The sequence below is a fragment of the Suricata suricatta genome, chromosome 13 (genome assembly GCF_006229205.1).
Source record: "Suricata suricatta isolate VVHF042 chromosome 13, meerkat_22Aug2017_6uvM2_HiC, whole genome shotgun sequence".
In the NCBI taxonomy this organism is placed as follows: Eukaryota; Metazoa; Chordata; class Mammalia; order Carnivora; family Herpestidae; genus Suricata; species Suricata suricatta.
In genome coordinates, this window is record NC_043712.1 from 2,233,191 (window position 1) to 2,246,381 (window position 13,191).

Genomic DNA, 13,191 nt, shown 5'->3' on the forward strand with positions numbered 1-13,191 from the left:
GTGTGTGTGTGTGTGTGTGTGTGTGAGATCCTGGGTGTGTGGGTGTGGGTGTGATCCCGGGTGTGTGCATGTGGGTGTGATCCTGGGTGTGTGGGTGTGTGGGTGTGGGTGTGATCCTAGGTGTGTGTGTGTGATCCCGGGTGTGTGTGGGGGGTGTGGGTGTGATCCCGGGGGTGTGGGTGTGCACCAGGGTGTGTGAAAGCATATGAGTGCAAAGCGGCGTCCACGCATGAGCCTGCACGCGGGTGAAGAGCGCGTGCCCGCGTGCCTACGTCCGGTCACCCTTTCCCGGGGCTGCTGCAGCTCGGCAGGAGGGACGCGGACAGGAGAGGAGATCCAGTCCCCCGGAAATCAGCCCCGGGGAACCGGGAAGCCCCTTACAGGAGAGGAAACCCGCGGGGCCGCCCCCGCCTCGGCTGTGGCCCCAGCACCGGCGCCCCGGGGCACAGGCGAGCCGTTCAGGGGGAACAGAAACCTCTATGACGTGGTGATCACACAGAGATGGGCTCTTGAGCCGCTCCCTGAATTTCCTTTCTAGAGCATTTCAAATGGGGGGGGGGCACCCTCAGGCCAGGTGGCTTATGGGAAAGTCCTGGCTACTGACGGTAATCTGATGACGCTTTACGGCGTCTCAAGGGGCGGCTCCTCTTGGAGCAGACTTCTCAGCACTTGAAACTGCAAATACAGAATTCCCCCTGCATTTCGTGCATCACGTGTTCAGAGAGCGTCTCCTCAAACACCAATCCCTGATAAGGGTCCTCGGGTAAATTGAGCGATAAATATCTGGCATTTCCCATCAGCAGGTGGAAAGGGGCTCCCGGGCAGTCCGGGAAGCGGCTGATTCACAGAGCCCGTGCCAGCGCGGCCGGGGGAAGGGCCCCGGTGTCGTCCCCCGAGAGGGCACGGACACGGGAGACCCCCGACTACCGGCAGCAGAGAGCGAGGTCTCCCCTCAAGCCGACCGCCTCCCTCCCTCAAACGATGGCCCGGTCCCGCCCCCAGCCATCCCCAAGGAGGTGCTTGCAGGCGGCAGGTGACAGGCCTGCAGCCTTCGTACCTGCCCAGCGTCGGGCACCTTTTCACCTGCACCGACAGGCTCGGGGGGATGGCTGACAAAGGGCACTTCTGAGGACACGGGGAGACTTCTGAGCTGTTTGGCCCTGGGCCTAGCGGATCACCTCCAGGAAACCTGGGGGTCCAGGTAATCACCCCCTCTTTGCCCGACACATGCTCAGAGCCAGACTGCTCTGCTGGCCTTGAGTGTGACGGCCACGGATCTTTCCAGGAGCCTCAAGTAAAGGCTGGACCTGCAGCGTCTCAGCCCAGCCCTCGGGGGGCCGATACTGACACCTGCCCATCTCCCGTGAAGAGCGGCGGCTCCGGGAGCACGTACACGTCAGGGGCCCCGCGAGGGAGGCGGCCGGGGCTCCCTCCCCAGCTCCGTCCTAGTCACGCCCTGCTCCCCCTCCGCCCTCCCGGGTTCGGACCCCTGCCCGTACCCCGGGTGTGGTGAGAGGTGGACGCGGCAGGCCTGTCCCGTCGGGACCCCCTGCCCGAGCCGGCGCTCACCCACCGCGCCCAGACCAGAGAAGGGACCACTCACCTTCCCAAAGTCTCGGACATCGAAGAGGTCGAAGGGATCAAACAGCTCGCTGTTTCGGAGTCCAAACTTATCATGGCAGACTTTCAGGAAGGTGCGGATGTTCTTCAAACACAGGAACTGGAGGAGAGGAGAGGAGAGCATGAGCCCGCAGGGTCCCGAGAAGAGGGGCGACAACAGCGCAGGCGCCTGTTCTTACCCTGGGAGGCCACGCCCCCGGCGTCGGGGCACCGCCCCCGGCTCACCCGGCCACTTGTGACCCTTTGACCCGCACCCCTGCCCTGGGGGATCCAGTGCTGAATCAGCAAACCCAGAGAGTGATCACACACACACATGCGTGTACACATGTGCGCGCACACACACACCGGCTCCCCGACACGGGCCCGCCCCAACTACTGTAGGTGTGATGAAGCCAAGAGCCAGGAGCCGCCGGGGAGGGCGTCCCTGGTGGGCCCTGGGGGCGGCACACGCCAGCCACGCTGGGGGCCGGGGGCGCACCGGGCCGGGGTCCCAGGTCAGCATCGGGGCATCTCCACCCGGCGACACTGGGCTTGGCAAAGCAACGGGGGCTGGAGGTTTGGGGCTGCAGTCCCGCGGAGAAGCTGCTGGTGGAGGACACACGGCCCGAATCCCGTCGGCAACTCCAAGGCGCAGGACCAGGGACAGCGGCTCCGGCTCCACAGGACGAGCCGGGCGCGCTGCACGGGGGCCGTCGGCCCACCCAGTCCAGTCGGCAAGGGCATCTCAGAGGCAGGGACGGCGACCTGCGGGCTGAGGGGCCCTGGACTTCAGACCACTCGTCCCCACCAATAACCACTCACTAAAAACCCGGGGCCCAGAGCCAGCGCCCGCCCACCGCAACGCAGATGCGTGGACAGGCGGAGGGAAGGGCAGGCCGGACGGCAGGCCCGGGAAGCCAGGGGCTCGGAGCACGCCCTAGGCACCTGGCACCCCGGCCCAGCGCCCGCCCGGGGCCGCCCCCACTGTCTAGGCCGGACCGGTCACCGCTCACCGCTGACTCCGACTCACTGGTTATGTGTGCACAGTGCTTTCTGGACATGTGAGAGCAAACCGCAGACACGACCCCCGTGCCCCGGACACCTGAGTGCCCCTGCGGACACGGAGACGCCCCTGCACGAGCTCAGCACCAGCTGGAGGCCAGCGGCCCGTTGCAGTCCCACACGCCTGGTCTGCAGATGGCACGTGCTCCCTTTCTCCTGCAGACAGAGCACGGCCACGATGCCCGACAGCAACACACACTCGGTCAATCCCGGCTCAGACGTGATGTCGGCCACGTCTCCTTCGTCCCCAGGGGCCTACACGAGGATGCCCCCACAGAACTTTCTGGAAGGATGGATAAGTTCAGGGTATGCGCTGCCCAGGAGGGCAGCCACTAGACGCATGCGTCCCCTGAGCACTTGAAATGAGGCTAATCTGACCGAAAAACTATATTTTTGATTTAACTCTAATCGATGGGATTTGCATAGCTACGGCCACCGGGGTGGACAGCCTTGCCTGCCGTTCCGGACGCATCGAAACTCGGAAGGACGGACACGGAGTCCACTCCCACGAGGCACCCGGAACAGGCAGTCACGGAAAGATGGGCGGTGCCGGCGGTGTGGACGGGTGTGTGCCGTGGGGTGATGAGGGAGTTCTGGAAATGACAGCGGTGGCTGTCGGGTGAGACCGGACGCGACTGGGTGTATCAAAAACAGTGTTAGTTTCAAAAAATCGAAATGGCGGCACCCGGGGGCTCAGCGGTTGAGCATCCTCCTCTTGACACGGGCTCAGGAGGTGATCCCAGGGTCGGGGACGGAGCCCTGCGTCAGCGTGGGGCCTGGTGGGCGTCTCTCCCCCTCTCTCTGCCCCTCCCCCACTCGCACTCTCTCTCCCTTAAAAAAAGTTAACAAATGACGGTTAAAATGGTAAATCGTGTACATCTCATACTTTATCCAGATAAAACAAAACCTTAACTAAAGAAAAAAGAGGGACAGAGAAACAGGCCCACCCGGTGGACCACGGGTGACGGGGACAGGGAGCCGCGGGGCTCGGGCACCCCTGACGGCCAGCGACCCCGCGGAAGCTGGGAGGGCCCCGAGAGGGCCAGGCGCACACCTCGGCCCCGGAGCACTCACTTCCGCTGTCCCGAGTCCCCCCTCCTGCTTGCAGCCACACTCCCTGGGTCCCCACCGCCCTCAGACCCTCCCCACCGCCCTGGCCTGGGCCTGGCCCCCTGCTGAATGAGCGTCACTCGGCTCCAACTTCCACCAACCATCCACTGTATTTCCCCCTCAGCCTCCCATTTTCAGAGTTAATTACAAGCTCCTCACCATAACCACAGCCGGCGAGGCCAAGCTTCCTTTTGGGGCTCAGGATGGGCAGGCGCCCCTTCCCCTGTGGGCACGGCGTCTGCCCACCGGGCCCCTCCCCACCACAGCCGCGCGGGCCCCACCTTCCACGGCAAGCTCCACGAAGCTCAGGGCCCTTGAAACGCTGGTCCTGGGGAAACCGAGGCACGCAGATGGGTTCTGACCCCCGTCAGAGGGACGGGGCTGACCCGGGAGGAGGCGGCGTCCTTCAGAGACCACACGTCCGCCCGGCTCTGCTGCTCTGCCACGATGTCTTTACTCCTCACCCTCCAATCATGCACCCACTTCTCAGGAGAGGAAACTGAGGTTCCCAAGTAGGAGGCGACGGAGCCAAGATTGGAACACACATCTGCCTGGAAATAGGGACGGTCCTTCAAGAGGACGCCGTCCACGCATCCCAGGGCGTCCTCTCACCCAGCATGCTTACAAGCACAGCCCTTCGCCTCCCACGGGTGAACGGGCACCGCACGCCCCTCATCAGACACGGAGAGGGACAGCACGAGGGCGGGCCCGCCCTGCGTCCGGACGCCTGGCCCCTTCCTCTCTCCACCAAGCAGGGGCAGCGCGCAGAGGCTCCCTCCAGCTCCCATCCGCTCGCCTCAGGGCAGCCTCTCCGTCCCCAGCACCCCCGGGCCCAGGAGGGCCTGCAGCAGGGCCCAGACAGCCAAAGGCCCGTGGTCCCTCACTCAGATGGCTTCAGACCCCGGGAAAGAGGCTCCCGAGGGCCAGACGGGGAGAGAACGGGCCGCAGGCACAACCCAGCCACAGGCTGAGCGACGGCAGGAGAGGGAGGCACCCGACAGCAGCCAGTGCCAGGCCGGAAGCCGCCCGTCCTTGTCCTGTGGCCTCAAGGGCGACTAGCCTTCTCTCTTCTGGGCCCTCCGGGCCCTCGGTGCAGGGCAGCCAGCCGCAGCTTCCCTGGCCTCTGGAGGCGAACGCGCCGCCCCAGGAGTCCAGCAAGGCCGCCACAATAAGGGTCTGTCCCAGGACAACTGGCCCTGTGACAAGGGACAGGCGGCCCAGAGCCAAGCAGGCCCCCGCTGTGTTTGCTTAGGGCGCTGCCCTGCCGCTGCTCCCCAGCCCCCGCCCTCGGGGAGGACCCTGGCCACTGCGCCGAGAGGCGGGCCGCCCGCGCAGCCACTCCCGCCCATCTCTCTCGCCCACGAGTTGGGCCGCAATCAGATCGGCGAGAACACACAGGCTCCGTGCCCAGCCGCCCTCCGCCACCCTCGCGGGGCCTGCTGTCCACTATCAGCTGTCATTCAGTCCTCGGAAGGCCTGCCCCAGGGCGGGGAGCCCAGACACGAGAGCCAGAGCCGACCCTGAGAGCCAAGACCCCGCGTCTGAGCCGCCAGGCCTCGGTGCACCCTCGGTGTGACCTACCACGGCCACTTCTCTTTGGCGGCTTTGAGACCAACTTGCTGATGATCGGGAGACACTGCCTGCCCCACACGGAGACATGGAGGAGACACGGGGACCCGGCCGCCAGGCAGGGCAGCCTTCACACCCCCGTGCCCCTCCTGTGGCCCCCCAAAGGCGGGCTGCAAAGGCAAATTAGACACCCTGCCCCCCAAAACTCACGTCCAACCAGCATCCACCACGCAGGCCCGGTGCAGGGACTCTGCTTTGTCCCCACGTCCCCTCTGGGGCTGCCCGTGTACCTCAGCACTGATAGGTAGGTGCAAAGGGGGAAACTGAGGCCCAGAAAGGCAAAGCTCCTTGGTGAGCAGGCTTCAGCTGGGGATGTGCAGTCTGAGGGGGGGGGCTCGGTGGAGGGAGCCACGGCCAGGCGGCTGGCATGCTCCACCACACCAGCCCCCTGGAGGCCTGCAGGGGCCCTGGGAGGCATAGAAGGTGATTAGCCCATTCCACGGACACAAAGTGAGGCCTGCAGAACTGGCCAGTAGGAGGGTAACCTCTCCGGGTGCCCCCTCGCCTCCTCCTACCGGGCCTGTCCCAGGGGGAGTCCCATGGCCACCTTGGCGCTGGGTCAGGAGGCCAGGGGCCCTGCTGCCCCCTGCCGTGACGCCCCGCTGACGTGGGGCCCCATGGGGAAAGCCCCAGGCTGGGCTCCCCAGGGACCGCTGACCTTCCCTTGGCCCCTGTAAGCTGTCACTGACGTGAGAAGCCGCTCCCTGTGCCCCGGCTGGCATCCCCGGCCCTCCACCTGGGGCAGGACAGGGAGCCCCAGCTCCAGACCCGCAGCCACCATGTCTGGTGGGGACAGCCAACCTGTCCTCTCCGGGCCTCTTTCTCCATCTGCAGAACAGGGAGAGAACGTTCTGCCCTCTGACTTCAGGACCCTGGGCCCTCACTCGACACACCTGCTCTAAGAAGCACCGGCTGATATGGGGCCCCCTCCCTCGGGACATCCTGCAGTCTCTGCTCCCAGAGCCCCCGTGACATCATGCCCTGGGACAGCGGAGGCAGAGGACGACCCTCACGACCCAGGGCCCCGTGATCTGCACTCAGGGCCAGCCTGCCTCCCGGCCACAGCCAGCTGGAGCTGGGGAGCGCCCACACCCCCAGTGGACCCCGGCCCTGCGTCCACACCTCTGCTGGCCTCTCACTGCTCAGAGCGGCCCAGAGGCTGGGGGAGAGAGACGGAGGAGGGCAAAGGCCTCCAGGAGATGGTGTGTTGGAGGCTCTGGGGTCACAGTCAACCCGAAGAGATCACCGGGAGATACGCGTCCCCTTCCCCCCCCCACCAGAGAGACCCCGGAAGAGCACAACCCCGGGAGATGGGACACATCAGCCTCATCAACACAAGATCTCCTTTAAAACCCCCACATCCTGGGGCGCCTGGGGGCTCCGTCGGTTGAGCGTCCAACTTTGGCTCAGGTCATGATCTCACGGTTCATGGGTTCGAGCCCCGCGTCGAGCTCTGTGCTGACAGCTCAGAGCCTGGAGCTGCTTCAGATTCTGTGTCTCTCTCTCTGTCCCTTCCGTATTCGCACGGTCGCTCTGTGTTTCTCAAAAATAAATAAACATTGAAAAAAATTAAAATCCCTGCATCTTTCTGAGGCGGGGCGGGGGGTCTCATAGTCCACTTTCCACGGGATCTCGGAAATGTCCCAACACGGGGCCCTAAAGGGTCACCTCGCGATGACCAGCCACACGCGTCCTGCCGGAGCCACACTGGCCGCCTGGGCCTGCGCTGCTGACCGGACGCTGGGCCTGGCAGCTGATGCGCCTTTGATCGATAAAAATGGGAAAATGAATTAATTTCCTGTTTTATTTATGCCATGCTCACTCCCAAAACCTTCTGAAATGCCTTCGTTACTATTTCATCAGTGCAGTTTGCTGAAATGGATCTTTCAAACTTGGGGCCCTTGGGGTTTACATAAACGGGTGGCCCTGAGGTGACAGGCTAGCCAGACGCTCCGGTGGGGACAGAAACAGAGACCACCTCTCCCCGTGGGTCCCAAACACCTGGGGCAGTGACCCCAGGGGGCTCACTAAAGTGAATGAAGGAAAAAACGGGTAACTAGAAGCATGCTTGCAGCTCCCGAGGGCTGCCATTCCAAAGTGGCCCTCTTTTCCCCCAAGCAGCCGTGACCCACGGCTTCAGAGGCACCCGGGGCCCCCTGGGCAGCTGCCACTGCTCGGGGGAAGCCCTCACTTCCGGAAGCATCTCTTCCGAAAACAAGCGGGCAGGTGGCATCTGGGTTGGTCTGACCACTGGTCCCGCTCGCGTCAGTGCGGTGTGAGTCCTCTGTGCCAACAGCTCTGGGGACGGGGATCACCTCATCCATTTCAGATGGGGACACGGAGGCTCGGGAGGTCAGAGGGGGGACCGGACCTCCACCGCCCGTGTGGTTAATTAGCATCAACCCCAAGAGGCTTCCGCCACCGGCCTGGGGCCGATGCCACGGGGCCGGTCCCGGCTCTGGGCCTGCAAAGCGCAGGCCCAGCAGGGGCTCATCTGTGCGGCTTCGGGGGCTGGACAGCATCTGCTCGCATTAACACGAGCTCCGCCTGGGCTGAAGTGGGGGCCGGGCTCCCCACCAGGAGGGGAGGTGACATCTTCTTTCTGCAGCGGCCGGCAGCCAAGGCCTGGGCCCCACCCCGGATCAAGGGCAGGCCACGCTAGCCTGCGGGCGGGCGCTAGGCTGTCACCAACCAAAGGGACAGAAAGGACGCAAGGCAGCAGCGCCTTTCAATCCACCGTGTGGCGGAAGCCTCCAGCCCCCACACGCAGACACGCTGAAACACTGTCAGGCGGCATTTTCACTTTCTCCAGCGACAAACAGTGGCGCTCCATGCCAGGCACTGCGCTGAGCCCGTCATGGCCCCGTCTCCCTCGCATCCCCGAACATGCCACGAGCTGGTTGAGGTGGGAACGCGGCGTGAGGACCGGGGCCGGGAGAGGGCCCAGGCCTAACGGGGCAGGTCAGCGCGGTGCGGAGGGGGGCTTCCCTCTGGCTTTTCCGGGGACTGATTCCTGCACGTGCCTGGTTCTGGGGACTTCGGCTCCCAGCATGAACCAGCCCCCGAAACCCAATGCACCGGGCTCCCCACCAACTGCCAGGTCAGCCTGTCTGTCTGCAGCCCCTGGGCCGTGGGAAGCAGGTCCTGAAGCGTTGGGAAGGGGAGGGGGGCACGCTGGCGGCGAGCGAGGGTGGGCTGTGCGAGCCCACTGTCAGTGGCCTGTCGCTACTTCTCTGTCCGGCCCTTAAAGCCCCTGCTCATCAATGATGGGGGGTGAACGCTCCAAGGAAATCAATCCACAATCCTGCAAGAGCCGGTCTGGGAGCCTGAGCAGAGCGGGTAGGCGCCGGTGCCCATTCAGACCTAGAGGGCGGACACGTAATAGGCGCCTTCTGTATGGCAGGCCCTGCCCCGGGGCCCAGACTCGGACAGCACTCCCGTGAGCCCACCACCGTCGGAGAGAATCTGTGATTTCCGTCCGATACCTGAGTGCAAATCGTTCCCAGGAGTCCTCAAAAGACCCACCATCCCGGCTAACGGCCTGTGTGAGCCAGAGGGACAGAGTGGCCGGGATTCTCGAGACTTCAAGGTCAGGGTCAAGCCAGAGGTATTCTACAAAGCCAGCAAGAAACTGCTTTTCTAGGATTTCCCCGAGCAGCTGCTGGGTGCTGGGGGTCCGATCCTGCTCTCAGGCGTGGCTCGGAGAGACCGGCTCAGCCGATGCCCGGAGCAGTGCCCCCCGCCCCCCGCCCCGGACCCACGGCCCCTCTTCTGTCTCCGCAGCCTGGCCCGAACCACTGCCGCCGCTCGCAGACCTCTGCCTCGGCCCTGCCCCTCACGCCCCCTCCCTCCTTCCTTCCATAAAGGCGGTCTCTGCTCTTTTTGTTCTGTGGCCCCCTGAAATTACAGCCAACTGCCTCCCTTAGTGGCCGGCACGCGCCGGATCATCGCGCCCCTGTCTGAATGAGCGCATCCCTTGCTGTGCTGGAAACACTGAGGGAAAAGCGGGAGCTCCCGACACAGGAGCGCAGCAGGGACCTTCCTGGAGGCTCGGAACCTACGGCAGACTCGACCCTTCCCGGGGGGAGGGGGAGGGGGGAGCGGGCCAGGAGGAGGCCCCCCGCCAGCCGCCTGTGCCGCTGCCCATCAAGACCCTTCCCGGACCGCTGCCCGGTGGTCAACCTTTCTCTGGGGGATGGGGGCGGGGACAAGAGTGAGCACTTGGGGACAGGCAGAGTGCGGGGGGGAGGGGGCTCTGAGGACTCCTTCCTTTGAAACAGACAGGTGCCTGCCGATGCCCCTCCCCCCCAGAGCGCCCGGTGCCCCTCTGGGGACTCGCACAGCGCCCAGCACGGGGGCAGCAGTGGCCGCAGGGCAGGGGCAGACCCAAGCAGGCAGCTTCCCCTCCTTCCCGGGCAGTCGGTGAGCTCCACGGGGCCTGCGGCCAGGAGCCCAGCCCGGACACGGCTTCCTTCCCTGTCACACGGGGGGACACCGCCACCAGGGGCGAGCCTCGTCCCCCGCGGCCTCTAGGCCAATCAGTGCTGCTGACGTTGACATGAGCCGCGAAGCAGGGACACGAGCCCCGCTTTACAGACGAGGGGCCGAGGCGTGAGGCGTCCGAAACACATGCCTGCCTGAGCTCTAGAACCAGCGGACGTGATGTTATTTGGAAAAAGAGGCTAAGCAGATGTGACTAAGGACCCCAAGGTGAGATGGTCCTGAGCTGGGGCGGCCCCAAGTCCAACAGCAAGTGTCCCCTATCAGGCACAGCAGAGGGGCGCCCGGGGGGCTCCGTCGGTTGAGCGTCCGACCTGAGCTCAGGTCATGGTCTCATGGTTCGTGGGTTCGAGCCCTGCGTCGGGCTCTGTGCTGACAGCTCGGAGCCTGGAGCTGCTTCGGGTTCTGTGTCTCCCGCTCTCTCTGCCCCTCCCCTGCTCACACTCTGTCTCTGTCTCTCTCAAAAATAAACAAACGTTTAAAAAAAAAACGAGACACAGCAGAGTCACAGGAAGAAGAGGAGGGGCCATGTGAGGACAGCACAGAGAAGGGAGGGACGCCATGTCCCCAAGGGACATCTGGGGCACCAGGAAAGGCAGGAAGGACAGAGGGAGCCCAGCCCAGACCTGATCTCAGAGTGTGACTTGCTGTGGCTGCAAACCCCCAGGGCGTGCTCGTCTTGCATGGCAGCCCAGGCCTCTCTCCGGGACCTCCGCGCAACCAGAGAGGCCAGAGCCCCCCGGCCACAGTGTGTGGGATGAGGGAGGCGTGACGGACGGGCAGAGCGGGCTGGCTGCTTCTGCCGTGGCCGCAGCCCCCCCCCCCGACTCCCGCTGCCCACGCCGTACTCCGCTGCCATCGAGGGGTGCAGCTCGGGCAGGCCCAGCCGGCGACCAGGCACGCGGATCTGGGTTACAGTCGGAGCCTTCCTCCAGCCGCACCCTCTCCAGGACCCCTCCCCCAACACCGGAGCTCCGAGCTGAGTGCCCATCTCGAGCCCCGGCCCCCATCCAGTGGCTGCCTCCATGTTGCTGTAGGAGGGGGCCCAGCTCGAGCACCCCAAAACTCAGGGGACCAACACAGGCCTGTGGCCTCTCATCCCTTGAGGTCCCCCCCCTGTGAAAGCCACCCCTCGCCCAGGGGCTGCAGCCGGAGGGCAGCCGGGAGCCTCTCTCGCTTGCCCGGCACAGCCCGGTCCTGCCCATGACCTGCCACCCAGGGCAACCCAGTGTGTTACATGCAGCACCTCAGAGGTCCAGCACCACGAGCACCGAGGGACACAAAACGTCCCCCACCATGCCAGGCGCCTGCACACCATGCTCGCGGGGAACCCCTCCTCCGGGGGGCACATGCCAGTCACCTCAAGAAGGGCAATGTGTCCTGTCCGGTTATGACCCCACAGCTCCGGGGGGAGGGGGGACGGTCGGAGACGAGAGGGGGGAGCCCCAGGGACTGCCGCTCTCCCCCAGGGACACGCACACACAGCCCCTCTGCCCACCCATCGTCACACCCAGACGTGAGGCTGCTGAGTCAGCTCTGTCACCATGGGGCATGGGGGTTACTAACCAGCCAGCCGGCAAGGCCACCTGAGCGGCAGGGTCTGTGAGGCGCCCGACCTGGGAGTGGCCTCTCTGGACTGCCTCCCCCTCTGCGGGTGACCGAGTGCTGTCAGGACCCAACTCGCCCCAGGACCCCTGGCTTAGGTCATGATCTCACGGTTCATGGGTTCGAGCCCCGCGTTGGGCTCAGTGCTGACAGCTCGGAGCCTGGAGCTGCTTCAGATCCTGTGCCTCTCCCTCTCTCTCTCTCTCTCTCTCTCTCTCTGTCCCCCTCTCTCAAAAATAATTAAAAATTTTTTTTAAAAACCACCCCTCCCCAGATGTTACAAAGGACCCAAAGCACACAGCAGGTGCTCCGTGGAATCGGGGGCCCCACAAGGCTTTGGGGTGGGGGCGCTCAGCCCGTCAGGGAATGGAAGGCCAGGCTGTAGCGGCAGCTGACGGCTCACTGCACCGCGTCACCACTGCCGTGACCGGCCCCACAGTCCCCTGTGCGGGGCGCACCCCGAGGCAGGCGCTGGGGGGCCCTGAGGCGGGCAGAGGGGGGCTGCGAGGCAGCGCAGGAGGCCATGTGCGGGTGCTGCACGTCCGTGATTAACGAAGCCCAGCACGGACACGGCTGCAGGTGGATCAGGACTCGGAGAAACGGTTTTGAGGCCCAAGCAGGTGGAGGCTGAGACGTAAACACATTTCTTTCTGTTTTTAAACGCACTTCATTTTCATCAGACCGTCTGTGCGCAGCGCACGCAGGCTGGGGGAAGGGAGGGGAAGGGAGGGACAGCACTTCCTCCTGCTGCCCGGACAGGCGGCTGCTCTAGAGCCAGCAGGCTCCACCAGGCCCTGGGTGGGGGGCCGGGGACGCCCCCCAGGCTTGGTCTCCACAGGGGCGGCCCTGAGGCCTCTTCTCTGAATGCCTGTCCGTGGGGTCTTCACCTGTGAGGGGCCTGGTCCCTCAGGACACAATCCTTCTCTCGGTCAAATACCCCTCCCCCACGTGTTCCCGTGGCCGGTACAGCCCAGGGAGGAGGGGCCCATGGGGAGCCACCCCCCCATGAAGAAGCCGGGGTGAGGGGCCCCCACCTCCTCTCCGCTCCCCGGACGCCCTTGATATACAAAATCTCAGATGCAGCTTCCGAAGTCACTCCCCCCATTCACGTGCGGACAAAACTTCCGTTCCCAAGCTGACCGCTGCCCCTTCAGGGGCTCACAGCGGCTGGCCGTGACCTCCGACGGGAACTGTGGCCGCTGGGGAGAAGGCGCACGGGAACTCGCCGGATGGGGGCCTCGTCCGCCCTGCCCCACCGCTGTCACCCGGTCAGCCAGCGAGGCCAGAGGTCGCTGGAGGTGCGCAGACGCCTGGCACACAGCTTGCCGGGGACCGCGGACAGGTCTCTGCTCCCCTCAGGGCCTCAGTTTCCCCATCCTGGCGGCAGTCCCAGGGGCTCGGGGAGTCCGGCCTCCGGGAGGGGAGGGGTCTGCAGCTTCGCCAGCGGCGTGGAGACCCCAGCTCACACCCGCCAGGGTGGCCGCCGCCAACCGAACAGAAACTAACAAGTGTAGGCAAGACCTGCAGGGGAAAGCAGCTGGGCGGCTCCTCCAAAGGCTAAAAACAGAAGTGCCCGGTGACCCACCGCGCAGCTCCGGTCGTCCCCGAGGAGCTGAGATGTGAGCCCCGAGGGCGCACGCAGCCCCGTCCGCGCGGCCCAAGGCAGAAGCCATCCAGCACCGACGG

The 13,191-nt window shown here is 65.0% G+C and overlaps 1 protein-coding gene across 1 annotated transcript in view; it reads right to left on the minus strand.

Moving 5' to 3' along the window:
* VAV2 (vav guanine nucleotide exchange factor 2) overlaps positions 1-5,503 on the minus strand; it is a 119,568-nt gene extending 114,065 nt beyond the window's left edge. The window contains exons 1-2 of the mRNA XM_029921025.1: positions 5,353-5,503; positions 1,604-1,720 (exon numbers count right to left, since the gene is read on the minus strand). Of these exons, the coding sequence (XP_029776885.1) occupies positions 1,604-1,720; positions 5,353-5,430 (195 nt within the window). The 5' untranslated portion in view covers positions 5,431-5,503. The remainder of the gene's footprint in view (positions 1-1,603; positions 1,721-5,352) is intronic.
* Positions 5,504-13,191: the final 7,688 nt, after the last annotated feature.